General features: G+C 44.0%; 1 protein-coding gene and 1 pseudogene across 2 annotated transcripts; both read right to left on the minus strand.

Moving 5' to 3' along the window:
• Nucleotides 1-7,925: 7,925 nt before the first annotated feature.
• Nucleotides 7,926-18,410, minus strand: LOC115392395 (NADPH oxidase activator 1-like; annotated as a pseudogene).
• LOC115391910 (neutrophil cytosol factor 2-like) lies at nt 18,343-20,338 on the minus strand. 2 transcript variants are annotated; one of them, XM_030096333.1, is made up of 3 exons: nt 19,937-20,113; nt 18,698-18,878; nt 18,343-18,377 (listed from the first exon to the last, which is right to left on the minus strand). In XM_030096333.1, exons 1-2 carry the CDS (start codon nt 20,019-20,021, stop codon nt 18,700-18,702), a joined length of 264 nt encoding a protein of 87 aa, XP_029952193.1. In that variant the 5' UTR covers nt 20,022-20,113; the 3' UTR covers nt 18,343-18,377; nt 18,698-18,699. The 2 variants fall into 2 exon arrangements, 1 of the variants encoding a protein (XP_029952193.1); XR_003931795.1 differs by lacking the exons at nt 18,343-18,377; nt 19,937-20,113 and adding an exon at nt 20,277-20,338 and having other exon boundaries at nt 18,689-18,878.
• Nucleotides 20,339-22,127: the final 1,789 nt, after the last annotated feature.

Consider the following 22,127-nt stretch of genomic DNA (forward strand, 5'->3'; position numbering starts at 1 on the left):
TCAGAAGCTCAGCAAGAGGATGTTGCCATTGGAGAAATATGGTCACTTTTCAGCAGGGTGATGTGTCGAGAGTTGACAAGACTAAACATGAAACCTGCCCTTCACTTTTGAGAGAATGGGGTAATTTCAAGATGCAACAGGGTGTCCTGTACCGTTCACAACTCCCCCTGGCAAAGCACAACAATTTCAGCTTGTCTTGCCTGAGAAGTATAGGGAGATGGTGCTGAAGTCACTACATGATGATTCTGGTCATCTCGGGGTGGATAAGACCTATGGATTGATTAAAGACCGGTTTTAACTGGCCGAGGATGAAAACTGCGGTCGAGGACTATTGCAAGCATGTGCACGCTGCATCAGGAGGAAAACTCTACCCCGAAAGTTGCCCCTTTGTCTCATATGCACAGTGATGGTCCACTGGATTTGGTGTGCATGGATTTTTATCCATCGAACCAGACTCAAGCAACACTGAAACGTTCTTGTTGTCACTGATCACTATACACGGTACGCTCAGGCCTTCCCCACAAAAGATCAGAAAGCGGCGACTGTGGCAAAGGTTTTGGTGGAGAAGTACTTTGTTCACTATGGGCTGCCGAAGAGGATGCATAGTGATCAGGGACGGGACTTTGAGAGTTGTCTTATTCGTGAGCTGTTGACTATGCTTGGCATTGACAAATCCAGGACCACCCCCTATCATCCTCAGGGTGATCCTCAGCCCGAGAGATTCAACAGGACATTGTTAGACATGTTGGGGACTTTGGAGCCGAGCAGAAAGAGAAGGTGGAGTCAGTATGTTGCACAGTTGGTCCATGCATATAACTGCACTCCTAATGAGGCCACCGGGTTCTCCCCTTATTATCTCATGTTTGGGCGTGAGGCCAGAATGCCTGTGGATCTTTGTTTTGGAACTTCAAGTGATGGAACTCGACCCAAAAAGTACTTGAAGTATGTTGCTGACCTGAAAAGGGAGTTAAAAGCAGCATATAACTTAGCTGAAGCAGCTGCTGCTAAGCAAAACAAAGACAACAAACAGAGATATGATCAAAAGATTCGTTTACACAGTTGTTGCCTGGGGACAGGGTTCTGATACGGAACTTGGGGTTATCAGGGAAGCACAAGTTAGCTGATCGTTGGGCTTCTAACCCGTACATTGTTGAGAGTCAAATGTCCGACTTGCCCGTGTTTCGGTTAAGACCGGCTGATGGACAGGGACCAGAAAAAACTCTCCATCGGAATCACCTCCTACCCCTGGACAAACTGTGACTCAGCAGCCACTTTCTGATCCTGAATGTGCACTTCCTGTCAGAACCAAGCATAGGAGGAGAAGAGACATTGCAATGGTGTTGACCAATCAGACAGTGACAGACACCAGTCGAATTGTTGAACAGACTGGAAGATGAAGAAGGGACAGTTACTGCACATAATGTTGAGAGTTCAGACTCAGATGATGAAGAACAGGGTGTATGGTTTGATGATGGAGCTCACAGGAACGGGGATCACACTGGAAGTACTGAACCTTTCAGTCTTGACCTCGACATTCTGTGGCATGACCAGAATGAACAGCCATCAACAGTGGACTCTGTGACTTCACCAGAAGCGAGTGAGAAAGAGGGACGTTCAGAGCCAGCTGAGACAGTCGAAGAGCCTGAACCTCCGTCAACTCATGAAGATGAGACAGACTTTGAAACTGAGCCGGACGTTGCTTTTGAGACTGAGACCAGACGTGCACACAGACTCAGACGAGCTCCTCTCAAGTTAACCTATGACACTCTTGGTAGTCCCAGTATTATTGCCACTCCCACAGTTAGGCATGTTTCCTGTTTTTATAAGTGGATTGGCACTCCACTTGTTGCTTGAATGTTACAAGGTGATTCATTTTTGGGATACTGATATATTTGTGTAATGTACAAAGTCATGAGGGCATGCCTTTAAATTAGTGGGGGGAGAGTGTAATAACCTGATAAATATCAGTTGTGTGTTTCTCTGTTGTTGTTTTTTAATTATCTGATGTTTATGTATGTTCAGAATCAAATTCATAAATGGTTGTTAAAATGTTTTTATAATTCATTGTGAGGTTGTGAACTGAATTCAAAAATAGTTAATTGATATTGATTATTTTTTTTTGTATTTGGAGAAAGTTTTTTTTGCGTGTGTGACGACACAGCAGGAGGGACTAGTTTTGTGTCGGCGCGGAGGTTCACGGGGGCCGCGCATGGAGGAACGGGAGAACGAGAAACGTGTGGGGAGGAAACCAGACTTGGAGCCGTACTGGAGAGCGAAATCTGGATTATATCCCAGTCAGGGCGGACTTTTATTCGGGTGGACCTCGCTCATCCTGTCGGGTGGAGCGGGGTTTTGATGACGGAACCCCGTGCTTACTTGCCGTGCAGCTGGAGCTAACGAGATTAGCTTAGCTTGCTGGAGCGGCCTTGGCACGGCTTGCTTGAGGAACGTCGGACCGCCACAGGAACGGGAGCGCTGTCGGTGGGAGCTGTGGAATCAGCACGGACGCTGCCTGGTGGAGGTCAGTACTTGGTCAGCAGGTGGGACCGAGCCCTGCAGTTGGCCGCTGTTTCTTCGCACAGAGAGAGGACAGTCTGCCGGCAGGGGAACTACAGGTGTGGCAGGGATACCGTCACCTTTGAAACTGGGGGGGAACGCCATTTAAGAGCTCCAACATAAAGCGCGCCAACGAACTATAAACTGAACTTTAAAACAAGAGTGCACTCAGGCTCACAGAATATAGTTTTTTCATTTAAATCCCGGGTGATTGTGTTTATATTGATTGATTCATTGTCCATTCAAGGTGTTAATTTGATGTGGTTTTGAAAGAGTTCAATACAGAGTTCACTTCAATCGTTGTGGTTGTATTATTTCTGCGGTGTATTCATACAAAGTGAAGTGAGAATCATACATTACCCTAGACTGTTTTTTTTCATTGGAATGTCTCTCTCACCTTAATTTATTAATCTAAAGGGACTCTTATTTCATCCGTCCATTATACAGTGTTTTAGGTAGAGCCGGTGGTGAGAGGGTACACTGAGTTCCTCTGAAGGTGGAGACGGAGAGCCGTTTCAGACGCGGGTCCGCAGCAAATCAATCAATAACTGCCACACTCGTTCCGTTTGGGTGCGGCAACCCATTTATCATCCTGTATAGAAATCCACTGTTTAAAGATGCAAAGCTGGAGCCGGAGAGTTCACACATAATTCCATACACGCCAATCAAACCCGATCCAACCCGCAAACATGATCCCACACGCCGATCAGACACAGTGAAAACACTTTCTGCCGTCCCTCTCGCACACCCCAGTGCTCCCCCTAGTGATTGAATTCAAGAAATGAAACGGCTGCTACAGCAATGATCTAAAGTGAAAATGCAACAGCTCTGTTTACACGGCAATGTTTCTCAAACCACTGAAAACACAACTTTCTCCTCCTCCTCCTCCTCATTTTATCTTTCGTCCTCCTTCTTCTCCTCCTCTCTGACCGTATAACGAAATGTATTTATTTCTGCTTTTAATCGTTCATTAAATTATAATGAAATAATATCATAGACTTGATCTTCCCTCCTCCATTTCTCTCAGTCTCCACGCCTCGCTCTCTAGTCTCAGCCTCAGTTTGTCCTTTCAGGAGGATCAGTGGGGGAGTTTTAAACGAAGTTAATCCAGAAGGAGGACACAGAGAATGAGATTACAGATTAGAGATTAAACATGTCACACTGGCTTCATGCATGTCCCTCTTTCTGCTTCTCAACACGGTCACAGTAAAGAGAAAAAAAAAAGTTTTACCAGCTTATAACAGATGAAGAGCTCCGGGCCCTATGTGTAGCGGCGCCTCTGGCCGGAGAAAAGGCAGCTGCTGCGCTCATTCCGCCTCGGATTTGAACAAACAAACAAACAAACAAAAATCCTCGGCAGTGGATTTCACCACAAGAGGGCCCGTGGGTTTTCATAACCCACCAACCCTATGTAAATTACGCCTCTGCTTCGTACTGATGTCCACACATCAGAGGCGGAGTGTGGGTCTCAGTACAGAGGGGGCGGAGCATTCTCGATGGGCCCTTATATGATAGTAATTTTACCATTCAAACAATCCCTCATGCTACCATCAAACAACACACTAATGCTCACTTTTATTGAGCCAAGCAAACCTCTATGCCTCAGAAAGCAGAATAAAGTCACAAACCAGTTCACAAACTTGCTCTGAAGAACAAATACACATATGCACACACACCACACACAAATGCAGCCTGAGTGACAGCTGTCAATCTGAGAGCGTCCGCTGTCCATGGTGCTGAAAACTCAAACAGAAACTCACGGGCTAAATCTGCACCATCTTTGATACAGCTTAAAATAAAATGAACACAGCTGGTCAAAAATTACACAATCTATTCAGATCGATATAGACACATTATCTTTTGGAATTCACGTACTGTATGTTAAAAAAAAGACTTGGCGGTCTCTTATAGCTGAGAGCAACACAAGGCACATTCAAATAGTCAGGTGTTTCAGACCACAGCATTCTGATAAAGATAATGTTTTTGAAGGTTTCACTGACTCACCAGTGGCTCCGATGTGAGGTTTTGGGTAGTACCGCTAGCAGCTAGCATAGTGTTTAGCATACTGTTTAACTTCCCTCCAAAGAGTTCAGAAGTGCAAAAAGAAAAACTTGTTCATGCCACACAGCCAATCAGCGCTGCTTACAGCTCTGATGCATTCATGGACAGTCGTAATGTAAGAATTGGCAAATTGGAGCCCACAATCATACGTATACCTTCTCTCACACACTGCACATTTTATTATAATAATTTATTTACGAGTAAATGTGAAACATCACATGAAACGGGCCGTATGACCTTGTGGGCCCTGGGGCCACCGCCCCCTTGCCCCCACTCTGGCTCCGCTACAGCCACACATGGTTTATTCCTCACAGAAGAAATGTCATTTTGTGGAGCACTGTGAAAACTATGAACACACACAATATCAAATTAGATTCACAAAAATGAAAATAAACAGTCAACTTTGTCTCTCACATCTGTCTTAAACAAAATATACAGCTCTTTGTAAACACATCAAAATGAATAATTATGCCTGGATGACCAACAGAAAACAATAAATGTAGACGGGATGTACCGTATTTTACGCACTATAAGGCGCACGTAAAAGCCTGTAATTTTCTCAAAATCCAACAGAGCGCCTTATAATTCGATGCGCCTATTTTGCGGGTATTACGGTAATCACCCTGATCACATGAGCAAACAACCCCTGCTTGCTAAGCTGCTAAGCTAGCTAGTTTAAACAGAACGGCACACATGAAGCTTCAGGCACATTCTCCACTCTCCCAACCGCTGTTGCTCTCAGCTATAAGAGACCGCTGAGTCTATTTATTTTCTAATACGTGAATTCCAAAAAATATAGATAGCCGTGTCTATATCTATCTGAATAGATTGTGTATTTTTAGACCAGCTGTGTTCATTTATATTTAAGATGTATCAAAGATGGTACAGATTTAGCCAGTGAGTTTTTAATCTAAGTTTTCAGCACCATGGACAGCGGACACTCTGAGATTGATGCCTCTCAGGCTGCATTTGTGTGTGTGTGTGTGTGTGTGTGTGTGTGTGGGTGTGTGTGTGTGTGTGTGTGTGTGTGTGTGAGAGAGGCTGAAAGCTTCAGCAGGGGCGAGTCAGTAACCTCATCCGAGAGTGAATCAGTGGTTCTCTCTGCAGATGTTCTGTACATGAACCCAGCTGTTCCCATCCAACACCTGTCCAACCCCCAAAGCCTCTTTCCCTCCAGATCCATTCAACAGCTCAGCTGGTTTGGTGTCAGTCAACACTGTTCATCTCTCCCAAAAGAAGAACCTGTCTCATCCTGCAGACCTCCGCCTCTCAGGAAACCAAATCATGAAGCTTTACTCTGAGTTATGATTTATTTAATGGCTTCACTGCTGAATTGATTCAGACAATTCTCAGGACATCTGATTAGGTCAGATTTATGCAGCTGAATTTCCAATTTCTAAAAACGCAGTGAAGTGTTGGGAGGTGGTTCTGATCACTCTGGCGGCCTCCGGGAAGGAGCAGCAGTAGAGTTTAGGAGTAAATTCTTCTAAAGCCATCACACAGCTGCAGGCAGTGAGTGAAGAACAGGAGGTCCATCAGGGGATTCCTGTCCCGTCTACACAACTCTACTAGTGAAAACGCATCGTTTCCACTCTCTTCAGAAACGTTTTGTGTTCATACGGCAACTTTTGAAACACATAAAAGGCACTGAAAACAGTTCTTTAAAAGACTTCCACTTTGACAACTGTTGTCAAAAACTCGCGATTTCAGTCTGAGCGCCGTTGTTGAATCAACAGTTGGCCTCTTTAGTTATATAATTAGATGTTCGTGGAGGAAGATGCTCTATAATGTGGGTGTTAGAACTGAAAGTATTTTTCCAAGCAGTGGAAAAAATAGAATTCACTTGAAACAAATACCCCCTCTGGGTCTTGGCCTTGATGTGGCGAGGGGGCTTGCGTGTTCCAGTGATCCTGGAGAGCGATACCGTCTGGAGCTCGCTTCTGGCAGGGTCACCCTTGGCGGGACGGTCTCCAGGTAGGTTCCTGACAAACAAAGACCCCAGTGTGTCGGTACACTGCGAGGTGGCAGCCCCACCAAGCGACTATCCTGCGGAGGACTAACAACCCACCCAGGAGAAACCATTTTGTTATGACACTGACCAGAAAAAGAAGCCGGACTGCCCAACACGGTAACAGACCCCAGCCTGCCCTGACCAACGAGTACGGATCAACCTTCGTCTCAGGACCCGTATCGCCACCTGGAACATCCAGACCCTCCTTCGCCCAGGAGCCACTACCCTGTTGTCCCGAGAGCTCTGCCGCTATAACATCACACTGGCAGGACTGTGAAGTCAGATGGCAGGGAAGTGGTGAAACAACAGCCGGCGACCACTGTTACATCTACAGTGGCCCGGAGAAGCGGACGGGCCTCTATGGCGTGGCCCTTGCCTTCCCAAATGCCCTCCGTAAATCTCTCATCAGCTGGACACCCGTGAGCGACAGATTGCTATCTGCTCGCTTTCTCCATCGACATGGCATGATATGGCTCTGAAACATGGCCCCTAAATAAGACCCTGGCCACAAGAATAGATGGCTTTGACAGCAGGGCTCTCAGAACCATCGAGACCACAGCGAATATCCAACAAAGCGCTTAGAGCCCGCACAAACCAGCCCAGAGCCTCCTGCCTGGCTGCACAACGCCGCATCCGCTGGTTCGGCCATGTTCTCCGTCCCCCTTGACCACCCGACAAAAGCCATCCTGAAGTTTGAACCAAAGGCCACAGGCTGGAGACGACCACGAGGCAAGCCCCGCACTCGATGGCTTGACATTAATGCAGACGACCTCCGACAACACGGAGTAACCGTGAAGGACGCAGACCTGCTGGCACCAGATCGCCTGTACTGGAAAAACCTGGTTTCTCTGGTCGGCTCTACGCAACGGGACGGGACGCCAGCCCAACGCAGGAGCACTAAGTAGTAAGTAAGTAGTGAAACAAATTTCCATTTTGGTCACTTTCAATCACACAGTCTTTAATATAATATAAAAACACATCAGCATATTTCACACAGAAAAACTGTAGAAAAATGAAAAAAGTTCAATAAATGTTTAAAAACTCTTGAAGATATAAGTCATGGTATCACATGTAGAAACAGGAGTGTAGAGTTCAGCTTTAATACAAAGGTTGAGTTGAGGATCACAGATTATGAACGAGCTGCAGGTGGGAGAACTTCTGCTTCCTCTCGGCTTCTCATCCACATGATGTTTGTTCCGACGACAGACAAATCTGGACGAGAAGCAATCCTTCACAGATTACGCTTAGCTTTCATTTAGAATCACCTTTACAGCTTGATTTTACATTTGATTGTTCACTTCATTTATGGTTTTACATTCATTTGTTTTCATTTTACTTCGTTATTTTTCATTTGGATTGATTGTGTGTGATAAATATTCAAGTTTTTTTAAATGCATAATTTGTTTGGTTTATTGTAATTTAGTTACATTCAACTTCAAAGAAAGTAATTTCTTTTATTTCAGTAAACTGGAACAGAAATAATTTGATTAAATTGACACTTTACATTAAAACATTTTTACTGCGAAGAAAAAGATTTTCTTTGACTGTTAATTTCTTAATGATTTTAGTTTTTATGTAACATTAACTTTGTTTGGTTACATTTTTTTCTTTCATTTGATGTTATTTGACTTAATTTGAATAAAATTAATGTCATTATTCTCTCATTTAATCTAGCAGTGCATTTTTTCCTAAACTGGGATTGAACTGAATTTCAACTATTTAAATTAATTTAATTTAGTTATATAAATCTAACTCTGGTCAAGGTCTGGAGCCCTGTTTTTAAAGGTCAGAGGTTAAAGGTCAGCCCCTGGCAGTCTCAGAGGGCGGTGTCGTTCTGCAGCGAGGACAGGCTGCAGGTGTCTGCGGGCTTGATGTCGTCGTTCTCTCGGTAGGCGAAGCAGCTCGGAAAGATCCCGATGTTTCCGGCACAGTGACCCTCCAACCACTCCTCATTCACTGGAGGGAGGAAAGCATGATGAAGAGGAGGAGGAGGAGAGGAGGAAAAGAAGCATGAGCCATTAACCCCTCCCACGCTGACCTTCTCCCAGGATGTCAATGGTCTGGCCCTCGCTGAACTCCAGGTCCTCCGGCCCTTGAGCCACGTAGTCATACAGCGCCACCATCTGGTAGAGGATGGTCCGGTTCAGCAGGGGGTCCTCGGTCTGGAACCACACAATTCCATTTTATTCACATTCATTCCTCTTAGCTCTCAGGTAATATTTATGTTATTTAAACTTTTTTTGCCTAAAAATGGATTTTATGATTTACTATTGTTGACTTGAAAGGTGACATGTAGTTCAAATTATTCATGAGTCACAATCAGTGTCACATTATTCTAACAAATTTGATATATTTACAGTTATATTAACAATACATTAATGAAATCATGACAGCATGTCTCAAGTTACTATGATACAACAATAAATTCTGTTTAAGAAAAAATTCCAGGGAAACCGCAGACATACTGAAAAAGCTGTAGTTCACAGGTTACGCCACTAGTAGGAGCCGTTGGTTATTTTTGGAATAAAACCACAGTGCGAGCAAAAGGTCCAGGAGAATCTGGACTGGGACCAGGACCAATGCTACAGAAGCTTTGTGTTTCAATTAGAAACTGCTGTTGTGTAAACGGCTCTCAGTGTCTTCACGTTGATTCAGTCCTTGTGGTTCTCACCTGGCACCACAGGGTGGCTCGGCCCGCCTCCGACACCTCCTGCACGGTGCCGCCGGCCGCCGCATCCTCGCCCAGGGGGGTCAGCACCCGGGAGCCATGCTGCTTGTGTCTGAGGGGGAGGTGGGGGACGAGGACTCGTTAGACTGATTCTCTGTTAGAGATCTGATCTGGACCAGAAACTGCCTCAGGGTCTTCCTCACTCACAGGAAACTCAAAAGATTTCAAAACTTAAAAAAATAAAATAAAATAAAATAAAGTAATCTTTTAGGAGTTCAAATTCAAACTATTTTCTAAAATTTTTTGAAAAATTTAAACCCACTGCATTTTTTTCAGTTGGTGTTTAAAATATTTAATTTACTAAGTGCAAACTCATTTGATTTTGTAATTTTGTGTTGGATGCATTATTGGGATTAATTTCATATTAACGCACTTTGAGATATTTACTTTTGTGTCACATCTAGAAATATGGTGTAAGTTCTGGAAAAAAAAAGTTAATTTCTTGAATTATGTTTTATTAGTGGTATTTTCTCATTCATGTAATTTGGTGATTTTGGTTTTCTCAAACCTTTTCCTCATCGTTCTTATTGGTGAATTCTAGAGTTCCAGTTCATTTCACATATAATCACTTCATGTGATTACTTTTGATTTTTAAAGAAGTTTTTTTTTTTGCTTTAATTTATTTACATAATACATGCAACAGACTATAGTGTATGAATTATATCAGACCTACTTATATTAGTAGAGTTTTCAAACAATTTCATTCATCAAATAATTACACTATTGGAGAGTTTGTGAAGATTTTCTGTAATTTTTTTAAATCATTTCAGTTTTTACACTATTTCAAATACATGCCTAGTTTTTTTTTCTCTAAATACATTCACATTTTGCTGAATATTTTCTTGAATAGTAATTTTTTTTTTTTTTACATTTCCATTCACTTTAAAGTTTTTAAAAACTACCTTATTTTGAAATGTATTTGCTTTGCTTTCATTATTTGATTTGGTTTCAAACGACCTGATTTTTGTTTCATTTTCTGTGTTTCAGGGTTTTTTCTCACTGTGAAAGAAGTTAGAGACAATCTCGAGGCATGATAGATGAAATCAATAACATGAGATTATTGTCTTTACACGTGTGTGTGTGTGTGTGTGTGTGGGTGTGTGTGTGTGTGTGTACCTGAGGCGGATCTGGCTGGCCTGCTGTCCCAGTTTGTGGGCGATCTGCTCCCTGAGCTGCTGGTAGGTGGTGTCCAGAGGGACGGACAGGGCCACGGTGTAGGTGTAGTGCACCTTCACCACCACTGATCCCGCCTCGGCCCCCTGAGCCGAGTCATCTTCCGCTGCGCACACGCACAGACACACACAGACACACACAGACACACACAGACACACACAGACACACCAGACACACACAGACACACACAGACGTCAACAGCTGCCTTTCACACACTCATGAGATACAGGATGTGTCTGATTCCTCCTGTGGAGCAGGTCCGTGTGTTTCTCCTCGGAAGAAGGAAGTTTTCAGGTCATGGAGGAACACGTGAATATTTCTGTCCTTAAGTCGACTGCCTCGTCTTCCCGAGAGCGTCGCCGTGACTTAATCGGGACACGTCAGCTTTCCCTGTTCGGTTACAAAGCAGTTTCTTCACAGTATTTCTATATTTAGACTGTGTGTGTGTGTGTGTGTGTGTGTGTTACCTGCTGGCTGGCTGCGTTGGCCGTGTACCTGGGCGGCTCTGCGGCTGCCGGCGGGGGTGTGTGTGGCGGCGTTGTAGGACGGAGGGGGGGTGTCTGCGGTGCGAGGGATGACAGGTTAGACAGAAGCTCCAGGAGGACCAGAGGAGACTACTGCAGACCTGATCACACAACGTAACAGTCTGATCCTGGGTGGAAAGACCATGGTGAACATATGAAAGGCCCTGGATCGTGTTTCTGCACAAGGATCCGGGAAAAAAAAATCTTTCAACCCAGGAACAGAGAAAAGCTGAAATGTTCCAGTGTTATAGGAGCATCCTCCCTCTGACTCAGCTCATGTGTCACAGCATCAGCAGAATAATCCAGCTCCACGCAAATTAAGACAGAATCACTCAAGTAACTTGCAAAGTAATCACTAAAATTACAAAGACATAAGCTATTGTAGTCCACAAAAAATGAGAAAAAAAAAAAAGTCAAAAAACCAAAATCACTTAAACTGACCTTATAGGTTAAAAAAACCCAAAACGATGTTCAATTTGCCCTTTATATCAATAAGTGGAGATGTGAGAAGACAGGACTGAAATCTCATGTATCTTTTACAATATGGGAGCATCTGACATGGAGGACAGTTCACAGATTACAGAGCATCTTCCTCCAGAAACTCACTCAGTGGCCTTATCTAAAACATTTGTTTGGGCTAAAACCAAATGTACATATAGGATCAGCTTCTGCACCACACTTTGTTACTTTGAGGCATTTTTGCTGCAACACAAAAAAAAGCTCTCCCGGACTTGACAGCGTGAAATTTTCTCTGTTCTTCTAACAATCCGGGCTGGTGTTCCAGCAGTCAGGAGGAAAGTGGAAGCTCCACACTTCACACAGCTTTTCCTTTCAGAGCAGCTCAGCCTCACAATCAACTGCAGGAGGAAAAAATCAGAGGCCGACATCTGGGAGGATGGAGCCACGGCTGGAGGAGGCCTGATGGGCTTTAATGGAGGAGGAGGCGAGGAAGAGGAGGGGGCGGAGGAGGAGGAAGGAGGAGAGCTTCACGTCTCTCCAGGCACCATCCATGTTCTTACCCCGGGGAGGAGCTGCAGGGCTGTGCTGAGTGTGGGACGGGCCGGGGGCTGCAGCCCGGAGGGAGGGGGATCCCACTGGGAACTCTCTGTGGACAAGGAGGAGGAGACAAAGACAGACGAGGATTTTTGTTTTGTCTTAATGAATCTGAAGTGTCTATTGAAGCGACGTTATAACCAAGGATGACGTGAACAGACGCAGCGCTCAAACTTCACTCATCTGCTCGTTTTAAGGGTAAAATGTTCCCTGGACGAGCTAAAAGCTGCCCATTAATGTTTGTGTGGTTTTAGTTAAAGCAGACACTGTTTTTTCATGTGTGTGATTTTGACAAAGATCAGATCATGATGGTGATTTTATGCAGAAATTAGAACTTCCAAAAGGTTCAGATACTTTTTCATACCACTGTATTTCAGCCATTCATAAATATTTCCTTCAATTTCAGCTGTTTTTCGCCATTTTGCCTTCTTTCGTTTTCAGCCAGGAGATAAGACCATTTGAGAATAACAGTGTGGTTTGCACATGAAATAAAAAATGGAATCAATATGCTTATTTACAGAATTTTCTGAAGCTGTCGGGGAGACAATAGAGATGTGCTGAAGAGCTGCAGGTTCCTGGGTCACACTGTGTGTGTGTGTGTGGTGTGGTGTGTGTGTGTGTGTGGTGTGTGTGTGTGGTTTCATTACTAAAACAGACCAACGGCGCCGTCTTGTGGCCTGGCATGCTAACTCCACCTTCCTCAGTGCTTCTGTGTAAACTGACACTTTTAAAATATCGCTGTTCAAACACAAACCTTTATGGAAATGAAAAAAAAAACAAACAAACAAAAAAAAAAAATTTCATCTGAACCAGGGTGGTGTAAACAAGGCCTTACTTTGTCCTTCTTGCTTTTGGGCGTCTTCATGTCTGCAGGCTCGAGCATGGAAACAGGGAGGAGTCCTCGCTGCAGTCAGAAGAACCAGACACATGGGACATGGAGGATTTGATTTTCACTTTGTAAAGTTACTTTAAAGTAGTTAAAGTACAACTGCTCACAAACAGCAGCTCTGCTCGGGTTGTGTCTCAAAGCTACAGTCTTCAGGTTAAATGTTTTCAATTTGAAATACCTGGTAATTCAATAGGTAGTGTTCTGCATTCTGTCTCCAACCTCACCTGGTTTTGGTATGAAGAAAAATACAAATGCAGTCGAAAACTGTTCACATGTATTGCTCTTTTTACAGAGTCGAGCCAGCGGAAGCGAATCTCTAGAAATCAGGTGTCCAAACTCATAAATTCATGGTGGCAAACGCCTGTGGTTTTGGCATTTTGTCAAAACTCACTTGGTGCTCATGCTACATCGCTAACAATAAGGTTAATGTCATATATAGCCACTAGCATTAATGCTAACACAGACTCAGAAACCCCTGCGGCCCAGTTTTGGCCCACACGCCTCATGTTTAACACCCAGACGTCCCCTTACCTGTCCATCGTATATGACCGTCACCATCCCGTCTCGGTCCTCCTCCCCGAACAGGAACACCATGCCCCCGCCGGGCACCGTGATCTGGCCGGGGCCCCGGGCCATGTAGGGGCCCCGCACCCGCATGTACCGAGAGTCCCTGGTTGGAGGAGGCAGAGTCACTCACACGTGAACGCAACACGAACACGCCAGCTCGCTTCTGGACTCCATACTCACTGGGCTCCGGCTCCGTCCGTCTGGGGCTCGTAGAAACCAGGTTTCTGTTTAGGGGGGCAGAGAGAGTATCAGACCAGCAGAGACCACTACAGTCCACCACAGACCAGCAGAGTCCAGAACCGCACTCACCTGCATCCTGAGAGGCTCGAAGCCGCCAAAGTCGTCGTTGGAATCAGGGAGGTGATGACCTGCAGCAGCAGAGCGCCACAAGATGAGCAACATGAAGGGAGAGAGTCCAGGAAGCGTCAACATCTTTACGGTCACGCTCAGCTCAGAGAACCCGTCGTCCGGCTTGATGTTCCTTCACCAGAGGCTAGTGTTAGTTGCAGAGGCTAATATTTTTTTAGAACCCTTTCTAGCTACGAGTTGAGTCCCACTGAAAATGACTGGCGTGTAAACAAGCTGAAAAATGGATAAAATGCTTATTTGGGGTAATTTTGAGAAGAGCAGCAAGTTTTCGACCTCTGGATGAGACTGTGAATAGAACTAGAAGCAGCAAGAAAATCATTAAACATGACCAACAGGCAAACAGTTCTTAGAAAGAGAAACTTATTTTAAAGACGATCATGCGAATCATTGCTGCTATGGACACAGGATAATGCTCTTCCAGTTGGACATCGTTGACGTTGAGTTTGTTCAGGGTTCTCCTGTGAACAGGAGTTTATTGAAATAGTAATCATTGAGGCGAACACTTGGACTGAACTATGATACCTAAAGTGCCAACTTGAGTAAATGAATTGGAATGAGAGGAAGAGATTGGTTCGCAACTGTTTTCGTACCTTTGCTTTCCCCAGGAAGTCTCTCTGCTGCAGCTGCTCCATGTGCTGCTTACTGGGCCGAAACACCACACCTTCCGGCACCACCAGGGGCTCCAGGATCTCCTTCCTCTGGAGAAAGACTCGTGTTTAACACCTTCATGACTTCCTGACCACATGTTGCGGGAAGCTCACTCCAGTCTGGGCTTCCTTCAGTCATGTTTCACATTTTTTACTTTACTTCCGAGTCAGCCTTATTGTTTATTGTGCTTTATGTATCTCTAGAAAAGCTGCAAACACTTAAATCTCTGAGCTCCTTCTCATACAGTGGAAGTGATGCTCTGAACAGTGCTGTAATATAGATAGAATTAAATTCAAGGAGAGATTTGTTCAATCCAATCAAATACACAACAGATTCTATCACAATTAAATGAGATTGAAGTTGTTGCTTTTTTTTAACACATACTTGAAAAAGTCAGGTACCTTGGAAATATTCAATTTGTATGTATTTCAATCATATTGGCTGAATTTGGCTCACTTTGTTAAAGTCTGAACTGTATAATACCAATGACATATGTATTCAAGCATCCTCAACACTGAATATTTGATTTATTTGATTTTCTCCTGTTAAAGACAATCTTTAAAGCAGATGAGTAGAAACTGGCATGCTGCATGTGGGCTTACAATTTCTAATGACTATCACTGTTAAATTAGGCCCTCCCCCTTATACATTTTACTGTTATTTGGCTCAAATAAAAAACATAAATGAAAATCAAGCCTGAAGACATGATGGAAACGATTTTGAGCCAGTGAGCCAAACCCGGGTCCTCACCGCGACGCTTTCCAGAGCCACCTCGATGTTGCCCCCGCGGCCCCTCCCCCGCCTCGCTCCTGGGTGGCGGTCAGCAGCATGTCGTTGGCCTGGTCCCACTGGTTCATGCGGCAGTACACGGCGGCCGCGTTGTACAACACCTGCAGGACAATCGCAACTTTAGGCTTTGTTCACACGTTTCAATGAAAAAGTTATTGTTCCGTTTTCGTCTCAAGACGCAGCAGCGCTCCAAAAGAGATGCAGCTAGCATGCCAGGCAACGAGTTGGCGCTGCCGGTTGATTGCCCTCCTTGGGGGCCTCAGCTCGGTAAACTGCCTGTATGGGGCAGATTCACACTTTTTAATCAAATTCCTGGGAGCAGAAAGTCCCCGAGCACATTGTTTGAGACACTGCAGGATGGAGCGATCAGCTTTCCCCGTCATCACACTCTTCACCAGGGAGACGGTTCAGTCACACGGTTGTGAAGGAGTGCAGACTGAAACAACCAGAGACCAGGGCCAGATAAACGATTATTCTGATCCGTTTTAGTTTCAGCAGAAACATCTCGATAATCTGAAAGGAGTCAGGATTACAGCACAGAGTCACGGTTTTATTGTTATATTGCACATTTCTCTCAAACCGAGAAACGGAACACTTCCTCCTGCAGGGCATTATGGGAAGATTTAGAAAGTTACCTAAAGATACCTCCCTGTCTTGTCTTTGTCTTGTGTCATAATAAAACCAAATGCGTCACGTCGTCTCGGTTCAGATCTCTGCGCTTTATCAGTTTCTTCCTTCCAGGAAATACAGGTCAAGGAAAAGAGTTTTCCCTCATCAACTCTGCACATATTTACCTCTTACTCAACCAGCCGGCTGATCTTTATCGGGACAAACAATGGACAAGGAGAGAGTTTACGCAAGGAAACGTCAGCACATGTTTAAGGAAGTTAACTGTGTGAAAACCGAATGGAAATAACTGATCAATAGGCTGATGTGTTCAAATATAAGAATTTAAAACTTATTAACGCTACAAACAAAAATCCAACCAAGCCCATGAAGAAACGCCAAAACCCACATAGCTTCATCCTATAAACACTCTGCCAATTCATGCCACATCCACAATTACACAACAAATCAAATGGTCCAAAGATTATTAGATTTGTTTGCCATTTCCCAGGGAAAATGTTGATTTTGTGATTAAATTTCACAAAAAAAAAAATCTATCAGTGTCAGACAGAGACTATTTTTTAATTTGGGTTAAAAAAACATTTTAATTACCGGTACTTATATTTCCATACATTCTTTTGAAGTGAGCAATAAGCCTTTAATTAATGATTTTTTTCTTCTTTTTTGCAAGTCTTTTGTCATTTAACATGTAAAAAAAATAAAACTGTGTTCAGAGTTTCTTCCAGGAACATGAAGCAGCTGAACCAACAGCAACATAAAGTGGGCTCTGAGCAACTCTCAGAGGAGGTAGATACTGAAAACCAGCACAGACTCTTTATCTCACTCTGCTACTCCAAATCCATTTATTTATTCCAGCCTGTCCCTCAGCGCTCCAGACAGGAGGAAAAAAACTCCATTTGCTTGAGGCTGAACCTGAAAACTGAGAAAACTGATGGCTCGCTCTACTTTATATGAACTTTAAATGCCATGAGTCCTGTTCGTGTTGGATTACTCCGTTTCTGGAATGATTTTATTGAATATTTCTTTCTCTGGCATTTCAATCAGGTTTGAGCTGTTGAGGTTGGTTTTCTTGAATTTAAATAGAAGTACTTTGGTATTATGAGTTGATGTACTGTCACGCAGCCTGCAGCGTCGCCCGGACTTCAGAGGGAGACGCTGCAGGCTGAGCATGGAGAAGTTGTGTGATAGAGGTTTTGTCAGGTAGCCGACGGCTGCCGAGCACAGGTGCATCATCCGACCGCCGAGGCTTTTTTTCCCTCAACTCTCAGAAATATGTGACGTTGTGAAACTGCTTCTTCAGCCTCCATCAATGAGGCTTTGTTAAAGTCTTGTGTGGTGGGTGTGGTGTGTGGTGTGTGTGGTTGTGTGTGGTGTGTGTGTGTGTGTGTGTGTGGGTGGGTGTGTGTGTGTGTGTGTGGTGTCACACCTGCCAGCTGTAGAGTTGAACCTGAGTCCCAGCTGTTTGTAGTCAATGACTGCGTTTCCTCTCATGTGTTTCTGGGCCCAGATGCAGTCTGTGAGAGCCTCCTCCAACCTACACACACCACACACCCTTAGCTCATCACCATAGCAGAGTGATTTGTACACAAATGTGTGTCATTGTGTGCCACATAACATGATTAATGTCACGATGAACTCTGGCAGCTGCACATGCCCACTGCGACTCTGTGAAGATTGTTTTCTTGCGAATCGTTGTAAGAGTGGAGACGTGACAGGAGTGTGTTGTTTTCCAGCTGAATCAGTATGACACAGCCCTACAGGTTGATCCACACAGATTGGTCGTCCCTGCTGCGCTACATTCCCTCTGCAGTGTGAGGGTGTGTCTGCTAGTGGTGCTAAAATAACACCCATTAAACGGGATGAAAGGCAGGAGGGCAGACATGCACAGACCAACGTGGCTCTTCAGGAACCGTCTCCATATTCTAAATCATGGTAATGGAGGGGACCAGGATCATCTTTATGTTGTGAAATTTAGACTCCGAATTGATTAAATATGATAAGTTTTGCTATACTCAAAATGAGTTATGATTAAAAAAGTAGTGGAGCAAATGAAGTAGTTACAGTAAATAAAAGTAGCTAAACTCTAGACAAATATGCTCTATAATGTGGATGTTAGTGGGAGGAAGATGCTCTATAATCTGGATGTTATTTAGCTGAAGTTCTCTCATTCTTTGAGTTTCCCAGCATTTCTTTCAGTCAGTGCGTTCGTCCACGTAAATTTGGACCTTATTGAATTGAAAAGTTTTATATTTCCGTCTTTAAGGTCCCGCAATGAGTTTATGCTGATGTGCTTCCCTCCTACCTGTCAATCTGCATCACCGCCGCTCTCTGGAAGAAACCCACTGCAAGGCGTTCATCTTTGGCGATGGTGAGGTCTAAAGCCTGGACGTCACAGACGGGACAGATTGGAAACATGCTGATGACTCAACAAACATCCTTTCTGAGCAGAAACGACTGCTTCAAACCCAGATTTATCTCGATTCTGAGTGGATTTAATGTTAGCTCTTACTGAAAACACTTTCTTATGAAGTAATGAATGAAAAACATTCAGAATAATCCACTACAGAGGTTTTTTTTTATAACAAAGTAATCTGCTTTGAAGGACACAAAATGACTCGTCAGTTTTCATGGATGATAAAGCGTCTTTCAGTCGGAGCTTCACGTCTCCAGGGTAATAAGACGGAGGATGGGTGTAAACTGACCCTCAGGGCCTCATAAAACTGTCCAGTGCCAGGTGGGCCGAGGCGGCGTTGAAGAGCGTGCGGGAGGTGGGCTCGGAGATCTGGTCCAGCTTGGCCAGGGCGCCCTGCCAGTCCTTGGCGTCCACGGCCTGGACCGACTGGTCCCACAGCTTGAGCAACTCGGTGTAGAGCATGGCAGCAGCTGCAGCAGACACACGGGACAGCGCTTTAATATACAACAACTGAGACAAGAAAAAAGGCTTCAAGAAAACATGAAACTGATGCAAAAAAAAAAAAAGTTTTTCAGAAATGTTTCCTCCTACTGTGAGATATTTGCTTATTTTGATTTAAATGCGAGACAGATTAGAACATTTGAGGGGTGACAGCACTTTTTCCTCGCCGTTCATGTCTCCTTAGAGCTTTTGACAAGTCCAAATGCTGTGATTAGTTCTGTGGTTTGGTTAGAGGATTCATCTATCAATCACAAGGTGGATCCTCATCTCCCCCACAAACAGTCCTCAAGCAAAACTTTGATCCCCTGATCATGACTCTCTGGAGGTAAACATTGTTCTTACGGCTCATCTACCATGGTGAGCTTGTGTCAGAGCAGCATTTCCCCCATTTCCATAAAAACAGAGTCAAAACGTTTTAAAAAAGTTGCATTTCAGTGACTCTGAACACCTCTGTCATGTAAATGGCCCCGGATCACAATGAAAGTTTGGCGTTTTCACTCGAAAACAGGAAGTCCTACAGTAAAGCGCTGATGAATTGTGTTGAATGGTTTCCAAAGAGCTGCAGGTTTCTTCAGTCTGACAAGCTGATGTTTATGTTGGCTCAGATCAGGACTGCTGGCTGGTTCTCATCCTCCTTCAGTTTCTGATGAACCCTGTGGACTCCCGGTTTTCATGCTGGACGATCCGGTTCGGTTCTAGATGTGAGATCATCTCCGGTTGCAGAATCTGATCTTAATATCTCCCTGCACTGATGTTTCCTGACACCTTCACACTGCCTCCACCAAAAACATCTGAGCTCCTGTTTCAGTGCGGCGAACCGTGAAGAGTCCTCACTGTCCGTCTCCACCGTCTGCTGCTGAGCCTTCAGTTTGAAGATGATACGGAGGTTTGAACCAAAACATTTCTCAACACCACCTTTAAGTTTCCCGATGAGTAAAATATTTCTTTGATTTAACAGTAACATCCATGCACCACCATGGGTGATGGGAATCAAGCTTTTTCTCACATAAACATGATGGAATCAAACCTGCAACCAGGTGATTGATGGCCGATCCACTCTCACACCTGATCCCACAGAAAGCCTCCACCTCTGACTTTATCCTTTCTCTCATCTCTGCTTGATCAAGTGGGATTGTTGGTTTTTCTTGCAGCACCTGGAGGTGCCCGTCCTACAAAGACTCCAGTCTGGCACCATTTTAAAGGTGCCTGAGGGTGGGAATAAACACTAAAATGTCGCAGTCACAACAAATAAATCTTAAATTAAAAACTCATCTGTGATTAGATTGTTCCATCATTTTCCCAGAAAGCTTCCCGTTCCTCTGAGCTGAGTTAATAATCCAAACTGTGTCCAGCTGCAGTCGTCTTACCTGAGCGGCAGGTGAGTCCCTCTGAGCGCCGGCCGTCCTTCTCACTGAGCTGACAGGCCTGCTGACTCTGACCCGCCCCCTCTGGAGGCTCCACCCACCACCAGGAAGTCCCCCGTCCACATTCCTCAGCTGATCGCCAAGCAGCACGTAGGAGTCATTTCCACCTGGAGAGGATCAGTCCCTCCTCTCAGTCATCAAAAGCATTACTGTGAGCAGAAAACGCTCTGCTGTAAAGATTATCCAGCCGAGCAGGAATTCCCCTCGTCAGAGTTTCTTTAGCCAATGCCTCAATACTCACACTGACCTTTGACCTCGGTTTATGAGGCGTATTTCACAGCAGGAAGTTGGGAAGCTGCGACGTGCTTCCCAGAGAGGCGTGGCGGGATGATAAATGACCTCCTTACCTGCTGGACCTGCTGCACAGGTTGAATTCTGAGAGCCTCTGGGAGGAAACGCCCTCTGGAACAACAGCACGGCGCGACGCGGCGTTTACATCACAACATGCACGACCGATCGCACATCTGATCGGACGCCACACGCACATATCTCACAAAATTGGAATATCTTGAAAATGTTCAAAATATTTTGTCTCTTATTTCAGAAAGTCAAACCCATATATGATACAGACTCATGAGTGAAATATTTGAAACCTTTATTTCATGAAATTTTTATGTTGATGTAAGCCATATAAGATAATGAAAACGCTAAATTCAGTGTCTCAGAAAATTAGAATATTACATAAAAGCAATTAAAAAAGATATTTTAAATAAAAATTTAAGGCTTATGAAAAACTGTGTCATTTCATTGCACTCAATATTAGGTTTGGCTTCCCTTTGTATGAATTACTGTATTGATGTGGCCAAAGTCCTCTTTTCAGATGAAAGTAAATTTGGCATGTCATTTGGAAATCAAGGTCCCAGAGCCTGGAGGAAGAGTGGAGAGACTCAGAATCCATATTGCTTGAAGCCCAGAGCGAAGTTTCTCAGTCTGTGATGATTTTTGCTGCCATGTCGTCTGCTGTGGCTCCACTGTGCTTTCTGAAGTCCACCGTCGATGCTGCGTCTTCCAGGACATTTCAGAGCACTTCATGCTTTCCTCTGTTGACAAGCTTTATGGAGATGCTGATTTCAGCAGGACTCACTGCCAAGGTACCAAAAGCTGGTTCAATGACCACAGTGTTACTGAGCTTGATGGGCCAGCAAACCGGACTGACCTCAAGCCCACGGAGAATCTATGGAAGGTGAGAGACAGCAGAGCCAGCAATGCAGATGACCTGAAGGCTGCTATCAGAACAACCTGGACTTCCACGAATCCTGAGCACTGCCACAGGTTGATGGCTCCACGCCACGCCACACTTATGGAAAAGGAGGATCAACCATTAAGTGCATAGAGATGAACAGAAGCCTTACAATTTCTTTAATATATATATTTTTAATTGTTTGTATGTAATATTCTAACTGTCTGAGACGCTGAATTTTGAGTTTTCGTTCTCTGTAAGTCATCATCATCAAAATTTCAAAATAAAAGGCTTGAAATATATGCATCACAAGTCTATATCATGTATGGGTTTGACTCTTTCATATATTGAACATTTTATGATATTCTAATATTTTGTTTATTGTACTTTTAATCAAATTTTTCGGTAACTTTGTACAGTTTTTCATTAATAATGGACATAATTTTATTATGTGTCAATTACAATTTTTTTATAATTACAAATAGATAGTTGCTCTATTTTTAATTTAATTCCCATGATTCTACTCAGTCACATTTCTTTTCAAGAGATCAGGGTTAAAAATATAGTTTTTTAAATGTTAAAATATTTTGTATTTTATGTGCTAATTACTTTTG

The sequence above is a fragment of the Salarias fasciatus genome, chromosome 7 (genome assembly GCF_902148845.1).
Source record: "Salarias fasciatus chromosome 7, fSalaFa1.1, whole genome shotgun sequence".
Lineage (NCBI taxonomy): Eukaryota > Metazoa > Chordata > Actinopteri > Blenniiformes > Blenniidae > Salarias > Salarias fasciatus.

Coding starts and splice junctions, on each gene's coding strand:
- LOC115391910 (XM_030096333.1), bottom strand. CDS start 20,021: ATGAGAGAAAGGATAAAGTCAGAGGTGGAGGCTTTCTGTGGGATCAGG. Junction 18,879..19,936: donor CATCAATCACCTGGTTGCAG/GTTTGATTCCAT, acceptor TGTCTGCTGCAG/CTGCTGCCATGCTCTACACC.